We start from the raw sequence: 24,020 nt of genomic DNA, 5'->3' as shown, positions 1-24,020 counted from the left end.
GCAGGTGCCTGACAGTGTTGGCTGACTTTGGCAAAATTTTCTATAGAGAACGGGCCAAAAAATAAAATGGTTGCAAAACATTCCCAATGCGCGCCATGTTAGTCGTCATATCGTTCGATTACGATGCCTCGCTCCGTCCACGTGGGCGCTCTGCACGCCAGCCAAGGCGCGCCTCAAGACGACTTGTTCTCCGCTCACCGGCCCCCGGGCCCTACTCGATTAGTACTGGAGCTGACAGGAGGGTGCTCAAGTCAGGAGCAGCTCGCGAAGATTCATCGTCGCGTCACACCACCCGGCGTGGCTACGCAGCGCTGCATCACACCACCGTCGTCTCCACTCCGGAGCAAGCCGCAAACCAGCCCCGTGTGTCAACGGGCTCCGGCCGGAATCCTCAGGGTTGCATTCAGATATAAGTATTTCGACGAATACAGGTTTCAGAATGCATCTTTTCTCTGCATACAGTAATTTTAGACTAAGAGACTACTCGAACATTACTCTTTCTTGACAGTGTAATCCACATCTGGAAACACCACCTTTTATTTTAATACACCATTCTATACCATTCAAGCCTCAACATGTCTGCGCCAGTTAGAGCCGTCGCCACCGCCCGTTTCCGCAAACCGTTGCTGGGGCTCATGTTTGGCACTTCAGGTTGGTCTCTGCGTCTTACCGCATCGCTTTCTCGATAATGGGCTATTTACTAACGTAAATCGTGTGTCAGCCCTTGGTGTCGCCACCTATGTTCGGTCACAGCTCGTCACCAACTCCAACACAATGGACCGCTTCTTCGCGACATATAATACACCGGAGAGTGAAGCTTCCAGGCAGAAAACCTTCCAGGGCCACCCTGACCCAAGGACAAACATATTAAATTTCCTGAGTTGGAAATGAGGCTGGTGTCATCGTATATACCATGTCTTTGGCGTTTATCATAAAACAGCACGCGTTAAGAGCACGGAGTGCTAGAAGATGATTACTGGGAGTTGGGTTTTTCATATACCTCTGAATATACGTTTTGCTTTGTTGGAGTTTCCCGTTGACCCCTTGTAGGAGATATTAGATAGTTCTAGGGAAAATATACTGCGTAACAGTGCGATCGCAGTGGTAGTAGCCAGTGCGCCCTGTATAGTGGGAGGCGTGAAGTATTATTGCCCACTTCCACGTTATTCTACGCCACCGAGTGGGTAAATACTTACTGCCTATGACTGGACGTATTGGGTGCTTTTGACGTAGTTTCAAAGGCTAATCTGGACTGAGAAAAGTAACTTTGACCAGATTGCGTGTAAAGAGGCTTTAAGATAGGAAATGAGAACTGAAGTATGATTCTCTGACGATGAGCCCCTCGGCGATTCCTCGACACCCTCGGACCATGCTAATGGACAAGAGTAGGTATACATGCAGTGCAGGGTTGACCTAGAGGCGTGTAAACTCTGGGGCAGAGTCTGGAACTTGGTTAAAGTTCTGGACCCGGACGCCACATGGTCTGGTGTAATAGGTCTGCCTGCGAGTGGTTATCCATGTGGGAAAATCGAACCATCGGGCTTTTCTCCATCTTTGGCAGTTGACGTCGGGAACCTGCGGGCAGTTGCGTCCAGATCCGCCCGGGCATCAATCAAGTTCGTCCTGGTGTGGGCACGGGTATCGCCACTTACATGTACATAGTGTTGAAGTATAAATAAATGACTGCGAAACTCTCCACCATTGTAAAGACAAGTCGACCGCAGAATAGAAAAATAGCTGAGAACTATCATCAAGCTGTAAAGTCGTATCCAGGATATTTGTTTGCGCCGGCAAAGACACCGACCAAACATCTCATGCCAAAGATGGACGTGGATTGGATAGACATGGATGAAGCCGGCCTCGCTTGGCTGGGAAACATGGGTGAATGCAATAGCTTGCTGGTAAGATGGCCGGACCCTGTCCATACGTATTTTGCATTTTACTTGAGCACCCATGTTTACGTCTCACACCAGGACGAGTACTCATATCAACCCAACGAGGCATTTGGTTCCACGCCAAACCTGTTCAACGCCGGCAATGATGGTGCCAGTCCATGCATGAAAGAACCTGGCTCCGAGTTCGGCCAAGAGATGGACCAATTTATTCGCCTTCCGTACCCTTCCCTGGTATCTGATCTGTCTTTAAATCACTATCAGCGCACATCCATATCGGAGTCCTCTACTTGCTCCAACTCCAATGATACCTCACCTCCTGAAGAGGCACTGCCGCTCAAACCCATACCAGAACCTTGCGGTCAAAGTCATCCGACACAATTGTCTAATGACCAGCAGACTGGCTCCATGTCCACAGCTATGGATTCCACTGAGACACATCCCACGAAAGACAGACGGCCAAGAACGCGCCGCAAGAGGGCGGCGCGCAACACAAAGGTAGATGACGACGACGGATGTTTCAATAATAGCCCTGCTGCTGGTGAAAAAGATCAACGGCTGCGGGGCTGTCACAACCAAGTAGAGAAGAACTATCGCAGCAGGTTGAACAATGAGTTTCAGTTGCTGCTGGATGCGCTGGCAGACTGTACAAGTGAGAAGGATATGACGTCGGCGGGCTTCACAGACCGTGGCACCAAGAACCAGAGCAAAGGGTCGACTTTGCGACTTGCCAGGCGCAGGCTGTTGGCGCTACATACGGAAAATCGCCTTCTTGTTAGTGAGTTGAGGGCGATAAGACATGCATGGACGGAATGGCAAATGGCGTGGAGCGGCAACAACCCCATCACGCAGGAGTACTGAGATCCGATGACCAAGTTGTATACAGAAAAGGCAGTGAGCTATACTGGATAAATATAGAGGAGCTGTTTACAATACTGCACTCAATGTTGCTAGCGTCACAGTCACCGCAATACGCCACTGTGTATCTGCTGTATTTTCGTGATGATGTCGATGAGAAAAAGTATTCATCCATTTGTAGGATACTGTCCTTCTGAAAGCTACGCACCGACTTCTAAAAAATACAGATCAAAAAGATTGTAATTTAAACCCTCCATCAGTGACTGCCTTGAGCCCGCCATCAAGATTTACCACATTGAATCCTTTCTGGCTGAGGATCCGGTAGGCCAAGTATCCGCGATAACCCACGTAGCAGTACACAAGTACTGGAATTGCCTTATCCAGGGTGTCTAGGCGATCCCTCAACGTGTCGATGGCCAAGTTGACCGCGTTCGGGAGGTGGCCCGTCGCGAACTCTTCGGCAGACCGAACATCTACAACCTGCCAATCGCTCAGCTTCTTCAAGCTGAGATCCTCGGCGTGTACGATCCGGTAATCCCCGCGCATCACGTTGGACGCCACAAACCCAACCATATTAACTGGATCTTTGGCCGAGCTGTAGGGCGGCGCGTAGCCAAGTTCCAGATGTTCCAAGTCAAACACGGTCATTCCAGCCTGTATCGCCGTCGCCAACACATCAATGCGTTTATCCACGCCCGCTCTCCCCACTGCCTGGACACCCAAAATCCGCCCCGTGTTCTTCTCAAAAGCTGCCTTGATCGTTATGGGATGAGAGCCAGGAAAATAGGCGGCATGGCTCGGCGGGTGCACCGTAACCCAGAGAGGATCTCGCCCGGCATCTCGCAGCGCAGACACCGACAGGCCCGCAAAGCCAACAGTCAGATCAAACACCTTGCAGACAACGGTGCCAATGTTGCCGCGGTAGTGCACCAGCTTGCCGGACATGTCGTCGGCCGCAAGCCGTCCCTGCCGGTTCGCCGGCCCGCCCAACGCAACCACGCGCGGCTGCTTCAAGACGACGTGCTCCGTCTCAACCATGTCCCCCACGGCGTATACGTCCTCGTCCGAGGTTTCCATGTGCGAATCGACCTTGACGCCGCGCGGTCCGACTTCCAATCCGGCCTGCTTTGCGAGGCCTGTCCTCGCCCTCATCCCGGCCGCGAGGATGACCAGCTCGGCGGGGATCTCTCTCCCGTTGCTGGCGAGGACCACGTGCGACCGCTCGATTCTCCGCACGCCGTCGTGGAGGAATACGTCTACCCCGTGGCGCTTGAGCTCGGCGTGGAGAATCTCGGCAATGTCCGCGTCCACGGGAGGCAGGACATGAGGCAGTTGCTCGATAATGGAGACTTCAAAGTTCATGGCTCGCAGGTTTTCGGCCGCTTCGAGGCCGACGAAGCCGCCGCCGATGATGCATACACTGCAGATGTCTCTGTCCAACATGAGACCTCTGATTTGTTGGAGATCCTGGGGGGTCCGTAGAGTGACTACATGGCTCTGGGCTTCTCCTTCAATCGGAGGCCGAACTGCCTCAGAGCCTTGAGATAGTATGAGCTTGTCGTAGTCGAACTGGCGAATCTCGGTTCCGCCGACGGTTCGCGTGCTGATTTTCTCGTTTGTGCGGTCAATTTCGGTGACTTCAGTGTTGAGGTAGACGCCAATGTTGAAACGCTCCTTGAAATACTTTGGCGTGTGCAGAATGAGTGAATCGTCGTCCTTGATGACGTTTCCGAGAGCGTATGGTATGCCACAGTTTGCGTAGCTGGCATAAGGGCCCTGTTCGAATACCGTAATCTCTGCGGATTCATCTAGGCGACGCAGCCGGGTGGCTGCTGACATGCCACCGGCGACGCCACCGACTATAATGACTTTTTTTGACATGTCGACGGTTTGAATAGTATTTTGTTTGAGTTGTGTCGCAGGATTGAAAAATGGCTACAATTCATCTGACAAACAGCGGTGTTACAAAACGCCTGGCAGCATGGATCTATATATAAGTATATCAAGCCAAGACTCGCGCCGGAATGGCCAAGTCATGTCATGGTGGTGTGATGCCTGACGATATACATTTTTGATGCCTCCAAATGGCGTTTCGTCATACGGTTTACATGTAGTGGCGCCGCGAATTCAGGCTCGGTGTGTGAGGTTGCCGCCACAGCTTCATGTCGCACTCCACCGAATCGAGCCATTTTACTCATAAAGAATGAGTGTCGTCTTAATGAGCGTCATGTGTTAGTGGAAGCCGCGGTGATAATCTGTCGCGGGTCACCGTGCTGTTACGCTGCAGGCCCCGGGGGAAGAGTTACAACAGTTGCCAACCATCTCAAGGCTACATCGTACTGAACCGTAACATAGGTCTGGCGGACTGAGTAATGATTTCCATGACCTCTTAAAGGGGTCTAAAGCTATTCGCAACTGATGTGGCTAAAGCACTCCTAGTTTCCTGAGATACTACACCATGTGAGTCATCTGCCATCTCACGATAGGGGTGAGCTGGAGAAAGTTGTTGAATATCAATTGATACCACAATATCTTGGCGTATACTTGAATGTACCACAGTACATTAGCGTACTCCGTATACTTGTAATAATAGAACCTTTGGGGCGAGACATAAAGAGTCAAGACAGCGTCCAGATTCGGCGAAAGCCCTAATTGGTTGATGCCCCGATTCTTCAACCTATAGCTATTGCGTCTCACATGCGAAGCTGACGGTGGCGGCCACGGGTGTGAGTCGGTTCCAGCTGACGAATTGCGCTGCCATCGTTCCAAGGGCCAGTTGCTCTAGCCTGAGAACTTGAGTTATTATCGCATGGCATCCTCCCTTGTTCTTCACTACTTCGCTATATGTTTCAGTGACATACCGAGTCTTGTGCGCTATCCCTCCTGATCCGAAGGCTGCTGTCATGGAAGCGAGGCCGCATCGCAGCATACACGGTACAATGCAAACAGCGGGTATCGAAACCGAGAGCAACCGTCTGAAGACGAGAACCAAAACAGGGTGCATAACATGGTAAGCCGAGTGACAACTTTAACTTGTAAACGAGTCCCTAGATAATATGGGTGCTGATGCCATCGACTAGCAGGTATGTTGACCGCGGCTTCAACTGTAAGCCCTTGACTTGGACAGTCTAACTTGGCCCTTCTCCGTTTCATAGAAAGCGACGCGTCAAATGCGACGAAGGAAAACCAACTTGCTTCAAGTGCATATCTGCCGGAAAACCATGCGAGGGATATGCCGCCGCCGTTCGATTCGTCCATGACCAGCGCCGTGTTCTACGACAAGAAATACCCAGCCAAACTAGGCACTTTAGAAACAGTTTCACGAGATCCATCTCGTCAGGCGTGGGCAGTACTCACATGGAACGGCAGTTCTTCTGCAGCTATAGGCGGGCGACCGAAGCCGGGGTTTCCATGCACTCTTGCGGCGTGTCGCCATTCTGGACAACGCTTGCCCCCCAGCTTGGCCATTGTGACGAGGCCGTTCAGCATGCTCTCGTAGCGCTCGGTGCGGCATATCACCTATACAAGGTCGGCAAAGGGGCTTCCAGTCATCTGCAAGTGTCCTCGCCTGCGGTCGGGACGCTGGAGCGCTTTACCTGGCGGGAGTACAACCTGGCCATACGGAATCTTCACAGACATCTTGACAAGCCCGAGCCCGCGAGCATTGCCGTTGTGCTCGTCTCCTGCCTGGCCTTCATATCCCTGGAGCTCCTTCGTGGCGACCACTACACGGCGATAGCGCACATGCGCAACGGAATACGCATCCTCATGTCGGCCCTAGACGTGCGCCGTCTTCGCGCCGCTGCGTCAAGACGTCGGGCAAGAGGGTCCTTCTTATCCGACGCCGATCTATGGGACATCGTCACCCAATTCCGCAACGTTGAGTTTGCTCTGGGGGGCTTCTCTTCCGACATCCCCTTACTCCTGGGACAACAGCTCCGCGGCGACACGCCCGACGCCCGGCCCATCGCCAGCGTGGCCCAAGGCTACGACGCAAGAACACAATACGTAAACGAAGTCATGGTTCGCTGCTGGGAGCTGCGTGAGCACAGAGGCAGCCAGGCTTTCTGGGCGCAGCCGCATATGCAGCAAGAACTAAACGCCCTTCGCCAACGGGGCGTGGCGATAATGTCTGCTCTTGAGCTGATGTGGGCTGGACCACAGGCACCCCCGATGGGAACATGGCTGTCATACAGTAGTCAGATGGACTGGCTGCTGGTGAATAGTGCGAGAACCATGATACAGCTTGTGCCGTTCGGCATCGACTCCCACCTCAAGATGGCCCAGGACCCCTGCTTCCAGGATGAACTTTCACGGGGTGTCTCGTTTGCGGCCAAGATGCTCCTCGCACATAACCTAGAGGGGAAGCCACCGTCGGATTACACTCTTGAAACCGGCCTCATCGCCCTCATGTACTGGTCGTATGTGTACAGCACGAGACTGGGGACAAAGGAAGCGGCCTTGAGGATCCTTCAGGAGTCAACCCAGAGAGAAGGACCATGGGATGCCAGCCTTGGTCTGAGGTTACTTTCTCGAGACACCAAGCCGCGCCTTCTCATTAGTTTTTGGAGGGAGTCGCAAGCTATTACGCACCCGGCTATCCCTTGGCAATTAAGAGTCGTCGAGCATTGAAAGATGAGGAAGAGGATTGGGGAATAGTGTGAGCTTAGAATTGCGGACCAACCATGGCTTTCTCAAATAACACAGCCTCCTGTGGCGAAAGCTCACCACGACCGCAGAGTGGAGGATGCTGATTATGACCTTTACTGCCGTATAAAGCGTTGCTGGAACTTGGCATGTTTGTTGGAGAGTGGGTGAATCTCCAGATGCCCTTTGTTCTCTGCTCCGCGGAATCTTCTGCCCCTTTCACAAGATTGCCCAACTTGCCTCTGGCTCTAGAATATACGCTGAAGACTATAGCCTCGGGTAATCAGGGAATCCAGGACGACGAGAAAGTAGGAGTTGCGATCAAATGCATTCTCTTTGTCTCTTCCATACTCTACTAGGCAACATGCAACCACCTTGCCCACCCATCCCCTATAGCTTTTCGCCTTGCGAGCCACTCAGATGGCCCTTCTCCTCAAGATACGACTTGATAATCCCCTCGAGAGAGTCCGTCGAGGTCAGCCCAATCGTGTCATTGTCCCACTTGTCATACAGCGTGCCGCCAGCGGCCCATATTCGGCGCAGCGTGGCAACAGTAGCGATAGGGTTCCCTGCCTCCCAGAATTCCGCCTCTGTCCGCTCCAGGGACTCCAACGGGATATATTTTACAGTAAACTTTCTGCCTAGCTGCTTCTCAAATTCGGACAGCACCTGGCTCGGAGTCACCACGAATGACGAGATTTTCAACGCCTTGCCGTACGATAGTTCGGGGTGACGGAGAGCTGCAACCACGGCTTTACCGGTGCTACAGAGCCATGTGTCAGTGTGCCTTGAAAAAGGGGCCGTAATGCCGACATGGGGATCAAGTGAGAAACATAACCCGGGGGGTCAGCCGCACTCACTCTTGCATGCTTGTAAACGCGATCCTGCCTTGTCCGTCGCCGATGAGAAAGGCCTCGCCCTTCTCAGCCTTGAATCCGCCGATTTGATCCGAGAACGTACCGCCATCCACCCACATTTCGAAATACGGACCGACAACAACATAAGTCACCTTCAGGCGCTTCGTGTGCTCCCGGATGTACTTGCGGATGGCCAGCTTCATCTGATGCGGTCGCTCTGTTGGGCTCTTGGAATTGTGCTCAATATCTGTGCCATACTCCGAGGGGAAGAACCACTGAACAGTTCCCGACTCTTCGGCCAGCCTGATGAGTTCTTTTTGCTGGTCAAGCACGGCTCGCCCGACGCAGCTTACAACCGTGTCAATGCCGCGGTATGCAGCGGCGACATCGGCAGCCTTGGTAATGTCGCCAGTTATTACCGATGCACCAGCGTCCTTCCAGCCATTTATAAGAGCTGCCTTGGACGAAACGGTGTGTTCAGACGTCAAGATTGTTACTTTGGCGTTGTTGGGCCTGGCGTGAAGGATGTTCTTGGTGATGAACTGGCCAATGTTGCCCGTGGCCCCAAGTATGAGGATTCTGGATGGTACTGTCGCCATTGTTAAGTTGCTTCTTGCAAGTGGTTCACCCTCTCTTTCGCCGCCAGTAATTCAGGACGACAGTTTCGACGACTGAGAGAAGTTGAATGCGGGGATACAGTCTGTAGTGACGTGCTTATGCTGTCTGCCTGTGATTGGCCATGACTTGATCGTCGACGGCCAAGAACCGAGTGGGTATCGTAACACTTGACCCATCGTCGGGATGGGAAACGAGCTACAGACAGGGGGCCTAATTCACGGCTTGTGAGTCCTATTGATTCCTTTGACTGCGTTAAGGTGCCACTTTCGTACCGAGCAAGGATATAGGCCAGTTAAGAATCCTTAAATCTAAAGGTATAACTATATAGTATTAATATAATAACTCAAGTACCTGGGGTTTTTAAGTCTATATAAAAATGTATTACACTTATTGCAGCCCTTCAATAAAAAGTACTTGTTAGGTATGGCGGAGAAGTGGGACCGCTACCTGACACAGTCAAAGGAATTGGTTTGGGGAGTCATGACAAGTCACCACCTCCACCAAGCATTCCATGACCGTATCCATCATCTCCCCGGATCGAAGGGAGTCGTAGATTCGGCTCACACAGTCCCCAATCAGGTATCCATCGCTGAACGGAGTGAGTCCCGCGTCAATCTGCTCCCTTGTATGTTTCGCGCTCGCAACTGAAGGGTGGTCTGGCAGTCCGCGATTGAAAGGAATCCCCAACGTGACCCGAACCAGTTCATATATCTTCTTGGAAGCATCGCAAAGATAGGAGGGGGTGTCGCATTTGGTCAACGCAGAGTGACGGATCTCGTCAAACTGACTCTGCATCAGGGCCTCTACACTTGTAACCCAAACAGGAATCATCGAGAATCCCGTCAGCAGCATTCCAGGGGATAAACTAGGCGATTTGGAGAGAAACGACATGAATACAGCCTGTGTTGACACCGCAATGTTACGGAAGCGACTGGTCGAGTCCTCGGCGGTTGTCTTCTTGAACTGATCGATGATATGTCTACACGTCAACAACTTCAACTCAGCAAGGGAGTCATCAGGCAGAACCGCTGCGAAAAAACCCTCTACAAGCGGCGGCAGAACTGACTTCATTCCATCTTCAAATTGTACCTGCATGACCCGCAGATCAAGGGCTTGGCAAAGTGAATAGATGTAGGAAGCAGTCAACATCGAAAAGGTGTCAATCGCCGTATGGGTATAGCGAGCCGAAAGGAGAGCCAGAGAGTTAATCGCCTGATTCGCCATTTCGGCGCTTTGCACGTGCGGTGCAACAGACTGGGCTAAAAAGCCCAACTCCGAGGTATAGGCAGCCATGGCAATGTCGATGCCTGTCGACAGCATAAGCTACTCTACATGATCTGTTTGGCGCAGGGCAAGGATATGCCATACCTTTAAACGCATACGAGACGCTAGGCTCATCAAACACCAGATTTGGAGGCAGCCCATTACTCATGCTCGGGTTCATCATCTCGGTACACTGAGAAAAGAGCATCTTTCCCATCATCTGCAACGCAGACCGGGCTTTGTCCATGGCCAATGTCACCGTGGAGGCTTGAAAGTTTCCACCGTGAAGCACCCGGGCCGTTTGGACATCTATGACGGGATTGTCCGTGGTTGAGTTTAGTTCTGTGGTGATGTGCTTATCCGCAAGCACTAGATCTTCTAGCAGTGGACCGATCCATTGAGCTGAGGTGCGTATTGGGTAGCGATCCTGATATAGGTCATCCGAACGCTGCATACCGGTTACAGAAACCTGCTGTGTAGCAAGGCGAGAACCACGGAGAAAGCCCAAAATATTTCGCGCGGCTTCAATTTGACCAACGTGGGGGCGGACTTTGGCCAGGAAAGGATGGAAGCTTTCTGTGGTTCCGAGGAGAGCCTCTACAGCCATTGCCGTGAGGATCTGTGATAGAACAGTAAGTTGGTGAACTTGATGCAAAGCTAAAGTCGCCACTGCAGCAGACACCGCCGTCCCATTCACCAGTCCCAGGGCTTCTTTGGGACCAAAGGTAATAGGGTCAAGCTGGAGCAGTTTCAGTGCTTGAGTGGCATTAACGAGTGTTCTAGGGTCACTCTGTCCCGTCCAAAGAAACAGTTTGGGATTGCCTTCTAAGACTCCTGCAATGTAGGAAAGAGGACTGAGGTCTCCTGAAGCGGATATGCTGCCTCTTACGGGGACCAGCGGTATGTAGTCTTCGTTAAGTAGTCGCTCCAGCATCTGGATGATTTGATATCTCACGGCCGAGTGTCCCCGAACCAGAGTATTGCATCGGACAGCTATTGCGGCTCGGACCCAGGCTTCGGGCATAGATGTAGAACTTGGGCCATGGCTCTGGTGCCCGAACAATACTCCGCACTGCTGCATCTGCATAAGTGCAACCTGGAGAGCAGCCGTGTCTGCAGAGCGAGTATTCGCGCTGCCTCCAAAACCAGTCCCAACGCCTGCATGACGGTTCAGCTAGCGACACGCCGTGGAAAGCGGTAACTTCTTACCGTAAAAGACCTGGCCTTGGTCCAGGAGCTCTTTTAGACAGTCAACACTTTCATTGACCTTGGCAATTGCTGCAGGGGAATCATCGACCCTGGCCTTATGACCGTAACTAAGGAAGACGGCTGTCAGAATAGATGCTGCTCTGGTGGCAAGCTGCAAGACGGTCACCTACCGAGATATGGCGATCACATCTGCAATGGACAACGATTCGCCATCCACATGAACGGGGCTGCCATGATCTCTGAGCAGAGATTTGAGCCGTTTCCAGGCGGCGAGTGTCAATCGCGTATGATGATCTACATGCATGGCGAATTGTGAGGCAGGTCTGTATGTATGTGACTCTGGGTTGGAGTAGGCGGTAACTAGAAATCGTTACTCAATAAGTGTCGGCAGAAAGAGTTCTGGCATTAGAGAAGGTGTATATGGACATGGAGTAGCAAGGCCCGAATTGTCTGGGAATGTGGTTCCGGCTTTGCTTGCCTGGCTTCAATGCCATTTAAACTCGTAGGCACATGCATATGTAAAGAAAGAGCCAAGTTGCAGGTGCGTTCGAGCCAAGAAAAGTCTTGAACGGGCCAAATGCCAAGTAGGAAGGGGCTGCCCACGGGCCACAATAGCTCACAATTGAATGGCCAAATATAACGGCACCCGGGTAAATACATGTATTGTCTATTCAGATCATTGATGGCAAAACAGACCGCAGCAGTCGGTGCCACTACAAGGCGAGAGCATACCGGCATCTACCCCTTCGCGCTTCTGTTGGTGAGTCTGATGCCGACCACAATGTCGGGGGAGGCTGCTACCATAGCAGTTGGCATTTGGGGACATGACATCTGGAGCTTTTGATAAAATTGGGCGTCTAGTTTGCGTTTTTGCGTAGTGCCATGGACCACGGCAACCATCAATCGATCCTGGTAGGATCGACGAATCCCCCATCCTCCGGTCTGCCGGGCGAGTGCCATTCAAGGATCAAGGATCAGTGTCGTCACATCCCCAGCCTTGTCTTCATCTGACATGATTCCAGCAGACAGAGTAACAGAGCAACTTCAAGTTCCATCAACAACTCGGTCTCCCGCCCCATTCGCTCCTTCTTCTACTCCATCATCGCTGACGCTCCATTCAGCTCGCGGGACGTCAACCACAACCGTTTTGCCATTGTCCTCAATTCCAGAACCGTTACATTAATGCGGGGTGACGAAACGGTTGGCTGTCCTTGGCTGCCCGCCTGCATCTCATAAAACCCTGGCGCCTCTTGTTGTGATCAATTTGATCGGATGGACGGCCCGCCTATTTTAATCCCATGTCCATGTCCGCTTCTGGAATAAACCTGTCTGATGCGCCATCTCTCCATGCTGCCCGCCCATCTACATCACACCACGAATACAAGAGAGACAATTTTCTGAGACTTGGACAGAGGGCTGCCCATGCGCCTCAGTTGATGGAACATGTCGACGCGACGTGGTAACGTTATGTCTGCGCCGAGTTGTTGGAATGCCCACCATCCCAGACATATCTTTCCTTTTAAGCAATCGGTTGGTTACCATAGCGTTCAGGCTGGCCAGCGCCGTCTCGCCAAGATGGTATTCATGACGCGCGACGCGTGCTCTGAAGTACATCCCAAGTGTCTTGAGCGCCAAATATCTGATGGACAAGATTGAATCCTAAGCCTACGCTCGCACTTTTGTACAGTGGCAGAGGCCGCAGGAATACATATGTGCTCCTTTGCAGGCAAATAACCGCGATTGCCGCAGTGATGGAGAAATATGCTGATGAATAGCACTTTGCATCACTTCAGCAGGGCTCTCTAGAGATTGTATATTCCCAAGTGACTGAGGCCCCCTGTTGGGCTTGTGAATACCAGCTGTGCTGAGAGTGCTGAGGTAGCTATTTTGCGCAAAGTTTGGTATTAGTCTTTTCGAAACAATAATTAGTAAAGCAATAAAAAAGGAAGAGGGTATGCATAGCTCGTTTCAAGTAATATCTGCGCATCAAACAGACAGAAAGGAGCCTTCGGCACGGCTGATTGTGAAAATGCCTACCAGATTTGCTCAAAAACCTCGAAGCCGATGGAAACGGGTCGATAGTATATTCCTATCTACGAACCGTAGTCCAAGCATCAGAGCCATCACCACCATCCAGGCCATTGCCGTCGTGTTCATCAACTAGACCTATAGCCTTATCTGAAACCGAAGCTTGGCAAATGATGACTCGATTCACCTGATGTGCATCCGTCATGATGCGTTTTGCCCACTGCCATTTCGTACGCATAGCCCCGGTAACATCGTCCACACCAGAGGCCGCATCGTCGTCATACGTTGCACTGTCCCCTGATTCACTGAAATGCAATTGCCGTATGAGAACCGCGTCTGCGTACTGTTTCGGATCTTGTGTAAAAATGCCAGGAACATCCGTGACAAATACGCATCGTCGCACGCCAGGTAGATGCGTCGCTAATTCATGCATGAGAGCATCACCCGACAGGATTGTAGCCCCCCATGTGTGATCCAGGACGGCGTCGCCAAATAACACGGGAATAAACCCCTGCGTCAGCAGATTCGTCACCCGGGTTATCAATCGACGGCTTCCCTCCTGCGTCAAAACTCCTTGGTCCGTCTCGACCGTGTCATAGGTGGACACTGATAGAACTGGCAGTCTTCCCCGGTCCTGCAACAGTTGCAGAATATGATGGTGCAGTTGCAATACGCGTTGCCGTGTCAGTGCCATGCCAAACTTGACTTCATCACGCCGTTCCTCTTCTTGTCGCGTATGGCCATCCAGTTTGTCCTGGGTCGCTCCTGTTGGACTCAACCAACCTGCTTTGACATTGTACTTCTTAGCTGGGGGGTGTCCAAAGCTTCCGGCTCCATGAATCAGAATCAAATGTCTTCCCAATGGTCTCAGTTTATCTTGATAGACTTGAGCTACCTTATCCACCAGGCCATGAATGTTTGGGGAAAGGGTGTCGGCGAGGGACTTGACTGTAATAGCAGCGCCGCCGAGTTTAACTACGACAGTTTCCATGGCAACAGGGCGGGAACCCGTGCCTGGGATAGGATGTGAAAAGCGAGGTGGTAGATGGAAAGTCAAAACGACGAAAGAGAGACGGCAATCACGAAAAGACAAGGGACGCTGAAGGTGCGTTTTTTTGTGTTCTCGCACGTGATTATTGGTGTAACGGTCTCTATTTCTCAACATTAAAACCGTTTCTAATCACAATGGCTTTGAAAACGTGTTTGGCATTTATTGTGTAAAAGTTTACGAATTCTTGAGTGTAAACAAACAATTGTTCAAATGAATTATCATGATAAAGACGACGAGACGCTCTTTCATGACTTAAGCGAGCGACATAAAGTGGATCCATGACAACTCTCACGAGCCTCGCCGTTGGAATTTCTACTCACTGCCATCCCCTCGGTGCATAATAGTTTTTGTCCTGATAAAACATTTTCGTGACGACAGATGCCCAAAAGCATTTTGAGAAGGCATCGAAGCAGCATGGCAATGGAACCCCAGCATCCAAACGATTCCTACCATTGGCCCACCATGGCCCTTACATCTAGAAGATCCGGCAGATTGATGATCAATCTCAATCGTGACGCACAAATTTGAAAGCCACCCTGTTATGGTCCGAGCGTAATACCGAGAACTCACCAGGCAAATCATTCTATCAACGCCATCGCACCTTTGCAATATTTCTGTACTTGCAGTCCATCCCGTTCCAAACTACAAACGACAGTTTCACGGCATATCTAACTAGGGTGTGAAGGTGCAATGGCAACAATACAAATCAACCAGGGAAACTGCTGTGCTTCGGAACAATGTCAAGAATGGACCTCTCATGCTCATTGCCAATTGTTTCAACGAAATGAAGAAGACCTAGGCCTCGACTTTTGGCAAAGTCGTTAAACCATCAATACGCATTCGCTGATCGCCCGAGTCCATGTCACGACAACGCTCATTATCAGCATCGCAAAGTATGTCTTCCGACTGTCCTGTGAAACCAAACACGGTCTCTCCGGTACAATTCATCTCGTTCCTCACGAACTTTGCGTCCTGGTTGTACCAAGCTTCGCGTTCTGCACAAAACACCCACCCGTACTCCGTATACTGACACACAATCTCAACCGCGGCCCGAGCGACATGTTCTTCGGACTACCAGACGACCTAGTACAGGCTATGCAGGAAATCTGGGTTCATTGGGTAAAACCTCCGACATGCGAAGTCAAGCACAACCCTCCCGCCATGTCGTGTCAGCTACGTCCAGAGAAAACCAGCAGCCGGCCGGCGTCTCCTGGCCATTCATCGGGCGCTCTTATGCGCCACGCCCTCTCTCAGCTACCACCAGATCAATGAACGAGACACTTTGGGAAAGCTGAAGAGTCGGGAATGTGACAAGCCACTTCGGGCGCAGTCAGCTTACAGCATGCGGTGTAGACGACTGGCGGGACGACGTGCTGGCAATTGTTCATCACAATCAATTTCTGCAATGGCTGGAGTCAACCTCGGTGTCCTTTGCCTCTGTGCAACACACAATTTACTACTTTTGGTGTTTTGTGGCTGGTCCGTTACGCATTAGACTGACATACACTTCACGGCTGAACCGAAACCCGTGTCCAGGTTGCAAGCACCTCAAGAAACGATATATTGACGATATCCCATCTCACAATGTCCATCGTGTCGAGTAGCTTTGTGAAATCATTACTATATAATCACTTCAACAGAAACATCCGTCTCATAGCATCATGAACTCCGAATGCAACGCATGCACGTCTGTGCAATTCTCCGGTAACGTGAAGAAGCGGCTCATTGTGTGCTGCGACGGTACCTTCAATAGCGCCGATACAGGAACCGACGACTACTCTAGTAATGTCGCTCGTTTGTGCCATGTGATTTCCAACTTCGGCATTTCCAAGACTGGTGAAAGGATACCACAAGTGGTATACTACCAGTCCGGTGTTGGTACAGGCTCCTTGACATATGTCGACAAAGCTCGCCAAGGTACGTCAAGACAGTTTCCATGTCAGTACATCGTCTAAACGCGCTGCAGGTGCCTTTGGCGGGAGTCTCGCAGAAAACGTCTGCGAGGCGTACAACTACCTCTCAAACAACTGGGGGCCAGGAGACGAAATCTTCATCTTTGGCTTCTCCCGGGGCGCTTACACGGCCCGCTCTCTGGCCGGTGTCATCTGCCAAGTAGGCCTCCTCACGCCGCTGCTCATGGACAACTTCTTTGAGATATACAGCGCGTACAAAAACAGAGGAAATCAGGCTTTCGACGAGACGACGTGGGCAAATCAGCCTCTGGTCCCAGGCGAGCTCGGCACCCTCCCTCCGCAAGACGGTGTGCCGCCTCCCTCCTACGGCACTCGCCTCCAACACCTCCGCAAGGTTGCCCATTTGCATGTCAATATCAAGGTAGTTGGAGTATGGGACACAGTTGGTAGTGTCGGAGGGCCGAACTGGTTTGCCCAGGCCGGAGAGGACACCACGTTTCTTTCCACAAAGCTCAGTCCAAGTAAGCCCGACTCACGCTCATCCTACTATTTGTTGAATTCAGTAAAGAGGCGCAAAATGTGCTAATCCCGTCCGTTTCAGAGATTGAGAATGCCTTCCACGCACTCGCATTAGACGAAAGCCGTGGAAATTTCCCCCCTACCTTGTGGCATATCGACTCGACGTGCATGCAAGAAGACGGTAAAACACCCAAGGTGAACCTCAAGCAGTGTTGGTTCCCGGGCTATCACTCCGATGTAGGGGGTCACGGCCAAGGTTCAGTCGACACAAACAGCGTCGACGAAATCACCTTCTCCTGGATGTGCGACCAGCTCTTTGGGCTCCTGCAACTTAGCGGCACCGCTTTGCAAAAGTACATTCTCTTGAGGATAGGCACTTCTGGAATTGACACGAAAAACAAGAGTATTCGTAACTTGTCTGCCGATTGGAGGGCCATTGCATGGAGCAACGGTGAGCTCGCAGACACCAACTCCTTCACGAGCTTGTGGTGGCTGTCGTCGCTGGTGGCCACGGCCAAGCCCGCCTATCATCGAATCCCGGGCGAGACAAAGGCGTATGAAAAAATCGGCAGCGAGAAGAAGAGTATTCCGTGGAGGCAGTTTAACGAGGAAGTCCACCCCAGTGTGATCCATCGAGTCAAGAACAGAAAAGGCTACATGCCGGGCCCGTTTGCAAAGGGTTGGAAGTACGTGGAATCAACAAATGGTGCTCGCGCATATTGGGTCAAGGGATCTGGTGAAGGCGCCATTGTTTTGAATGAGTACCTTATCCCGAAGCTTGAGGAATTTGACCAATCCGTGGGTCACGACCACTGGCAGAGTAGCTTGGAGCGTACATTTGCTCCCAAGGATGTGGTTGACAAGCAGGACACTGTGCAGCGATAGTTCCTTTTGTATGTTGACTGCGACAGTTATTCTACTTTGGAATGAATTTGGTACCTAGCATTCACATGCTTTCGTGAATGAGCATGTACGCGTGTTTTTACAGATACATACATGGTTATCTCCGGGTGTGCACTAGAAGATGAGAGATAATACTATCCTGAGTGATAAGTTTGTGTCGAAACGAACCGCTACCTCTTCCCGTGACGTCAGATCGACAAGGAAGAACGTCCAAATTAGAGAAACAAACATCTCGTGCCCTAGAAGTGACACAAAAGCCCAACCTTTAGCGCAAGGAACAGCATTCAATGTGAAAGGGGGCACCGCTGTGTTGCGCCTTATGGGAACCGGTATGATGATCTTGGTGCGGTTTCACAGAGAAAAGTGTACGGTCGTTACAAGAAAAGTCACTAGATATCACATTATCATAATCTATAAACAAAAGCGCTAGCACCATGGTCCCTCAATGCTCACATCCATCAACACATGAATTATTGTTGAACGCCACCCACGCTATGCAGAAATGCCGATCTACCTCGTCAAATAACAAGGATCTGACAGGAGATAGAGGCCTTTTGAAGCATTATCAATTCTCGTGTGTCTCCATCACAAACACCAACAGTGCGTTCCACACCTAACATGCTTCACGTAAGATCCACCGCTCTCTCAACACCGTCATACCGAGCCCTCAATCTCTTAGGCGACGAACTTTGACTTGATCGCAACGGCTGGACAAAGTACGGTGACGACTCAAGTTGCGTAGACTTTTGTCTGGTGATCACCTGGGGTGAAATAAGGACAACGTCTTCCACATCGACTAGTTCAATAGATGCTAGGTTCTGTCTTTTTGGCGTGGTCATTGTGCTTTGAGCTTCGACTTCGGATGAGCTGGGCAGTCTGTGTGACAGATAACCATCAAGCTTTTGCTGAGATGAGCCTGTGGGTTTCGTAGCCGGTTCTTTCGGTTTGGCCTTGTCGGCATTTTTGGCTGCTGGTTTTCGACTTGGCGATGATGGCGCTGAGTAGAACACATCGTCTGGGCTGGTACTGCTAGTGCTAGGGTTGCCGTTGGGGGGATTGACTAGCTTCACCTGATTGTCATCACCAGGAAGCTGCTTCTTCGGCGGCGACCTAGTCGCATCAGGTTCGGCTTTACCTGAGCCATCTCCCACTAGTGATCGTGGAACATGCGCCAAGACGGCGGTGGCATCTGACTGCTTCCGTAGTAATTTTTCCCTTACGGTAGTTGGGGGCAAAGCAAGCTGATTTGCCACTCGGGTGGTGGCAGCTACTTTCTTCTTCTTCTTAGCAGACAGCAGTCGTTTTTCGGCCCTTTCCCTTTCTAGCCACTCGTGTTGCTCCTTTTGCAGTTTGAACAAGAGATCACGCACTTGATTTCGCAAAAGAGACGGGCGAATATCCCAATTTACTGGCTCCTTCTGGAACAGCTTGCGGACAGTCTCGGCAGGGTCTTTCAAAAACTCTTCCATGTAACCAAGGATGAAGACACCGCAGTCGCAAAAATTGTCCTGTTCCGGAATTTTTTTAGCAGTCATTCCAGTGGGAACCATGACCAAATCAATCCCTTTCTTGTCCTTTGCTTCTGCTATGAGGTATTCTTTCAAGACTCGACAAGTGGCTGCATGTGGATTCCCCAAAGAGTCTAGTGTGACTATTCTTGGTAACCTGGGATCAACATGCGATGCCGCTGCCAGCCTATTATTTGATGTTGCAATTTTCGGGGCTGGTGACGATTCTTGCAAGGTCCTTGAAGAGGTGGGAGGCTCCAGATCAACCGGCTCTTTGGAGATTGGCGTGCTGGCATCGTCACCGTGTATGGAGACATCTGGCATGTCTCGCGCAACCAATCCTATCCCCGGAGGTGTTGCGTCCTCTTTCGCGGGGGTTGCTTCATCCTTGGGCATGCCACTGACAGCATTGGGTGTGTTGCAGATTATTGCCAGATACCAGTGGGCATTTTCATTGACGGGGACCACAATGTAGTCGTACGAAAGCAGATCGAATTTTGCTGTCCAAGCCCTCACGCCGTCATAGTTAACCTTGCCTCTGGTTGATCTCAGCTTCTCGAAGAAAAATGTGCTAAAAATATACACCTTGCTCAACAGTTCGGGCCGCTCGGTCTCCAGCTTGAACTGAAGATATCGCACGTAGAAGTTTATCAAATTATCGTTTAGAAATTCACCTTCATCAAGCCTCAGGATATCGTCATCGTCAACAGTCGCCCTGTTTTTTCCAGTAGAAGGGAAAATAAGGGATTTGTGCCAACTTGCCCTCCACAATGGATTCCGATCAGTCCACCGGTCAGGCCTCAGATCCCGCGTAATATGGACAGGTGAAGACCTTCGGGTTCGACGGGTGGTAGGGGCCAGTGAAACAGTGACATCGTCATCTTTGGCATCGCCCGTGGCCTGAATTTGTTCGGCCGATACAGAGTTCTCCAATTTGTCAATTATTCTCTCCCGCCGTGGTCCGCGAGTTGGTTCCTTCTGGGCTTCTGTCTGCCCGTGGACTTTCGTCGTTGCATGTGGTGGACTGATTTCCAACCTAGAGGTAGTACTGTTCGGGGTCTGTCTGGTATTCTGGGTGGTATACGTTGAGGCTGAATCAAAAGCCTTTTGCCATCTACGTCGGAGAGTCTCACTGGGTAATATTGACGTCAGCAAACAAGTTAGTTTTCAACAAGGTGGCGAAAACTCACGAGGGGCATGTGGACGTTTTAACATGACAAGCTGCTTGTACCAGGCTAAATACGTCTCGGTGATCGGTAAATTCCAGCCACAAGTTTGCCTCAAAATCGGTACCCCGCGGCCGTATTATACGAACATAATGGCTGCTGCTCATAGCATGTTCTATGACGGTGATGCTGTCCAACGGGACCCTCATCCATTGCAACGGCGGACTCTCCTCTGCTGGAAATTTTGGTACGAGTGTTGCGGAGTTACCATCTTGCTGAAGGATCAATTGCCCACGTTGGTCGTCGTCCGCATTGTAGATATGCTTCCCCGACACTGCTCTCCTCACATTTAGGTCGGGAATGCTAGAGTGGGTAGTCGTAGAATTCATAATGTGCGCGTTCGCGGGCTTCGTGAATTGTGTACTTGGGATATCACCCCGTGAAAATAACCGTCTTTTTGGACTGGGCAAGGCGGAGAAGTTTGTTCGTTTTTTAGACACATGAGAAGGGTCTCTGTAGAGTTCGTCTTCGGAGTCGATGGATTCTCCCCGTGCAAACTTTGGACGCTTGATATGCGGGCTTGAAGGGTCGGCATGGTTCGACGGTCGCGACCGCTTGTTCGCCTGGGGCATGGTGGGCATGAAGGTTGGAACTGAGGCTCAAGGCATCTTCTTGGGAGGCAGCAGCTAAATACATACGGCATCTTTGTCTATACCGTCATATGCCCAGCTGCCGGCAGCTGCGACCCAGGTGTCAAAGACGGTGTCAAAAGAGTCGAGTTCAAGGCGAGTTGAAAACAACGACAGCGGCAAATGTGGGGCTACATAATCGTGGGTACCTGGCTGGGCGCTCGGTAAGGGTAGAGACACGCAGGACACATGCAAGCGACAACATTGAACATTGAAAGCTGCACATGTGTATACCATGCAGCCAAGGTACCCGTGATAGCCCACCTGAATCGCATTGCTGCAGAGGACAAAGCAGACTACTGTGCGCATGAGGCCATGAGGAATACAATGAGGCAGAATGAGGCAGGGAGGGGTTGATTGACAGCTTACTACGGAGTGCTGGTCTAATAATACATACCAAGTACCTACCTAGGTCTAAGTACCTAGGTAGGTACCTGGTAGGTTGCCCAGTAGAACCTGCAAATGATTGGAATGCAGAGGCACAAAGACATCTGGAAATGCCAACAAGCCACACGGCGGGAGAAGAACGCGGGGCAGACAGACCGAATCCAGTACAGTACATTAACTTAGAGACAGAGGGACAGGGGTCAACCAGTCAGTCCGCCTTCCCAGAAGTGCTACAAAGTACTTTGAGTTCCAAGGGTCTTGTTCATGGTAGTATTCGGGCTTTTGCCAATGTTGTGTGTTCCACTTTTTTTTTCTCCATCGCGATTTCGAGAGACGCCACACTACCTGCCCCTTCACCTTTCTACCCCTTTGCGAGTTGATCTGTTCATCACTTGACCTGTTGAGCTAGACTTGTCCGTTCGTTACGTGTCAATTATCGCTAATTTATTCCATTGTACGTGCTTTATTCGATATCAAAACTAGCAAAACGATGGCCGCGCAGACAGGTATTGAGGCCGCATTGGTCAAGATCATGGACGTCGTTCAGAAGCAGGTGAGTTCTCATTTTGGACACGTCACTCAGGGGTTCTCGGTGAAAAGGGATAATTGTACACAACGGCGCATGCGCCGCATATCACCAAGTTCACAACAATTTGATGGATTTGTCCAAGTCATTAATCATGTCCGCCATGTAGAATGAGGAAATGTCCGAACTGCGCCAGGAGTGCGCCCAGCTGCGCCAGTCTAACACCGAGATTAGCCAGCTCCTAAGAGAGACTGTCATGGTAGGTTGACACTGAGCATTTGGGTCGGGATAGATATTCATTGTCTTCCTGCAATTCTTGGGGCGACAAGACTGACGCACATCAGCAGGGTCGCCGTGATAGCACTGGTCTCGCCGTCTTCACCCCTGGTGGTGATGGCTCACTGCGGTCATTCAGTCCTCACCCTCTGCCCAAGCTCTCTCCGGCCATGAGATATATCCCACCGCCTTCGCCCAGCCCGCAGCTAACTGTGCCCGCCATGGACCGTGAAATCCCTGGCTTCTACGTCATCATTCCTGCTGGTGGTGCCGGTACTCGTCTTTGGCCCCTATCCCGTGAAAATCACCCCAAGTTCCTCTTGGATATTGACCTTTCCGGGCGCAGCTTGCTCCAGTCGACATGGCACCGTCTTGTCCCTCTTGCCGGATCATCCCGCATGACTGTTGTGGCCGGACCATGCCACTCCGAGTCCATTCAAACCCAGCTCCCTCAGCTCGAGTCCGACAACCTCTTCACTGAGCCTGGTCCCAAAGACTCCATGGCTGCCATTGGCCTTGCTGCCGCCATTCTCCTGCACCGTGATGAAGATGCTGTCATTGGATCCTTTGCCGCCGATCATATGATTGCCGGTGAGGATGCCTTCCTCAACTCCGTCACTGAGGCTGTCAAGGTCGCCAAGGAGGGCTTCCTTGTTACTATCGGCATTGCTCCGTCGCATCCCGCCACTGGTTTCGGCTACGTCAAGCTGGGAGACAAGTTGGATGTTCCTAACGCTCCTTCCGCCCGCTTGGTCAGCGCATTCAAGGAAAAACCCGATGCTTATACTGCCGCCAAATATCTGTCATCCGGTAACTACCGCTGGAATGCGGGTATGTTCGTCACCAAGGCTTCTACTCTGATGGACCTAGTGAAGGAGTATGAGCCCGAATTGCACAATGACTTGACCAGAATTGCAAAGGCTTGGGAAGACAAGACGCAGCGAGAGACTATCCTCAACGAGGTGTGGCCTACGTTGGAAAAGGTGGCCATCGATAATGCCATTGCTGAGCCCGCTGCCGCTGAAGGCAGAGTTGCCGTGATTCCCGCTACGTTTGGTGAGATGGACCCATATGTCTCACTAACACAGAAGTCATGCTAACATGTTCTAGGCTGGGACGATGTCGGTGACTTTTCTTCCCTCGCCGAAATGCTTCCCGCTGAGGCCAACTCCCCGAGGATTCTTGGCGACCGTAACTTGGGTACGCTGCCATGTCTTATCGTCCTTTGCAATTTCACGCACTAACTCAGTTGTAGTTGTTGCCCAACAAGCTCCCGGTGGCATCGTCGTTCCCGGCTCTGGCCGTCTTGTCGCCTGTCTCGGTGTCGACGACCTCGTCATCGTCGACGTGCCAGACGCGCTCATGGTCACTACTCGTGCCCGTGCGCAGGAAGTCAAGTCACTTGTTGCCAGCTGCCGTAAGGCTGGTTTCAAGAATCTCATGTAAGATAGGCGTGTGCTAGACAAAAAAAGTGCGTACGTGCCTAGCTAGAATTTTTTGTCCTTAGTTTTGGTAAGTGTAGGACGGGCATAATGGCGGAAAACTCTTATTGGCTGTAATATATTGATTGTAATAGGAAAGAGCGGGACGGTGGATTTCTACGGAGAATATGTAGCGTTAAGCAAAAATCCTGCTCTCTGGTTTTTCTGTGTTTTGCGCGTGGTGAATATGTTTGTGAGTGGCTTGTCTTGCAAAACTTGTGGATGGAGG

General features: G+C 51.3%; 9 protein-coding genes across 9 annotated transcripts; 4 read left to right on the top strand and 5 right to left on the bottom strand.

Moving 5' to 3' along the window:
• Nucleotides 1-1,823: 1,823 nt before the first annotated feature.
• Nucleotides 1,824-2,753, top strand: MAA_09143 (Helix-loop-helix DNA-binding protein; the record flags this gene model as incomplete). Its single annotated transcript, XM_007827141.1, has 1 exon — nt 1,824-2,753. One exon carries the CDS (start codon nt 1,824-1,826, stop codon nt 2,751-2,753), a length of 930 nt encoding a protein of 309 aa, XP_007825332.1.
• Nucleotides 2,754-2,978: 225 nt separating this feature from the next.
• Nucleotides 2,979-4,631, bottom strand: MAA_09144 (Rhodanese-like protein; the record flags this gene model as incomplete). Its single annotated transcript, XM_007827142.1, has 1 exon — nt 2,979-4,631. One exon carries the CDS (start codon nt 4,629-4,631, stop codon nt 2,979-2,981), a length of 1,653 nt encoding a protein of 550 aa, XP_007825333.1.
• Nucleotides 4,632-6,107: 1,476 nt separating this feature from the next.
• On the top strand, nt 6,108-7,382 carry MAA_09145 (c6 zinc finger domain containing protein; the record flags this gene model as incomplete). The annotated part of the gene is made up of 1 exon (XM_007827143.1): nt 6,108-7,382. The coding sequence occupies one exon, from the start codon at nt 6,108-6,110 to the stop codon at nt 7,380-7,382; it is 1,275 nt and encodes a 424-aa protein (XP_007825334.1).
• Nucleotides 7,383-7,787: 405 nt separating this feature from the next.
• On the bottom strand, nt 7,788-8,853 carry MAA_09146 (reductase-like protein; the record flags this gene model as incomplete). Its single annotated transcript, XM_007827144.1, has 2 exons — nt 7,788-8,160; nt 8,258-8,853. The coding sequence occupies 2 exons, from the start codon at nt 8,851-8,853 to the stop codon at nt 7,788-7,790; spliced, it is 969 nt and encodes a 322-aa protein (XP_007825335.1).
• Nucleotides 8,854-9,328: 475 nt separating this feature from the next.
• Nucleotides 9,329-11,648, bottom strand: MAA_09147 (L-Aspartase-like protein; the record flags this gene model as incomplete). The annotated part of the gene is made up of 4 exons (XM_007827145.1): nt 9,329-10,179; nt 10,241-11,293; nt 11,345-11,451; nt 11,515-11,648. The coding sequence occupies 4 exons, from the start codon at nt 11,646-11,648 to the stop codon at nt 9,329-9,331; spliced, it is 2,145 nt and encodes a 714-aa protein (XP_007825336.1).
• A 1,785-nt stretch (nt 11,649-13,433) lies between these two features.
• Nucleotides 13,434-14,363, bottom strand: MAA_09148 (kinase; the record flags this gene model as incomplete). Its single annotated transcript, XM_007827146.1, has 1 exon — nt 13,434-14,363. One exon carries the CDS (start codon nt 14,361-14,363, stop codon nt 13,434-13,436), a length of 930 nt encoding a protein of 309 aa, XP_007825337.1.
• A 1,721-nt stretch (nt 14,364-16,084) lies between these two features.
• On the top strand, nt 16,085-17,740 carry MAA_09149 (uncharacterized protein; the record flags this gene model as incomplete). The annotated part of the gene is made up of 3 exons (XM_007827147.1): nt 16,085-16,340; nt 16,390-16,857; nt 16,938-17,740. 3 exons carry the CDS (start codon nt 16,085-16,087, stop codon nt 17,738-17,740), a joined length of 1,527 nt encoding a protein of 508 aa, XP_007825338.1.
• A 641-nt stretch (nt 17,741-18,381) lies between these two features.
• On the bottom strand, nt 18,382-21,064 carry MAA_09150 (sentrin-specific protease; the record flags this gene model as incomplete). The annotated part of the gene is made up of 2 exons (XM_007827148.2): nt 18,382-20,398; nt 20,457-21,064. 2 exons carry the CDS (start codon nt 21,062-21,064, stop codon nt 18,382-18,384), a joined length of 2,625 nt encoding a protein of 874 aa, XP_007825339.2.
• Nucleotides 21,065-21,998: 934 nt separating this feature from the next.
• On the top strand, nt 21,999-23,756 carry MAA_09151 (Mannose-1-phosphate guanylyltransferase; the record flags this gene model as incomplete). Its single annotated transcript, XM_007827149.1, has 4 exons — nt 21,999-22,061; nt 22,379-23,366; nt 23,421-23,510; nt 23,566-23,756. 4 exons carry the CDS (start codon nt 21,999-22,001, stop codon nt 23,754-23,756), a joined length of 1,332 nt encoding a protein of 443 aa, XP_007825340.1.
• Nucleotides 23,757-24,020: the final 264 nt, after the last annotated feature.

This window comes from Metarhizium robertsii, assembly GCF_000187425.2.
Source record: "Metarhizium robertsii ARSEF 23 chromosome Unknown MAA_Scf_2, whole genome shotgun sequence".
In the NCBI taxonomy this organism is placed as follows: Eukaryota; Fungi; Ascomycota; class Sordariomycetes; order Hypocreales; family Clavicipitaceae; genus Metarhizium; species Metarhizium robertsii.
The sequence above is the reverse complement of the archived record's forward strand: the minus strand, read 5'-3'. Positions and strand labels throughout refer to the sequence as shown.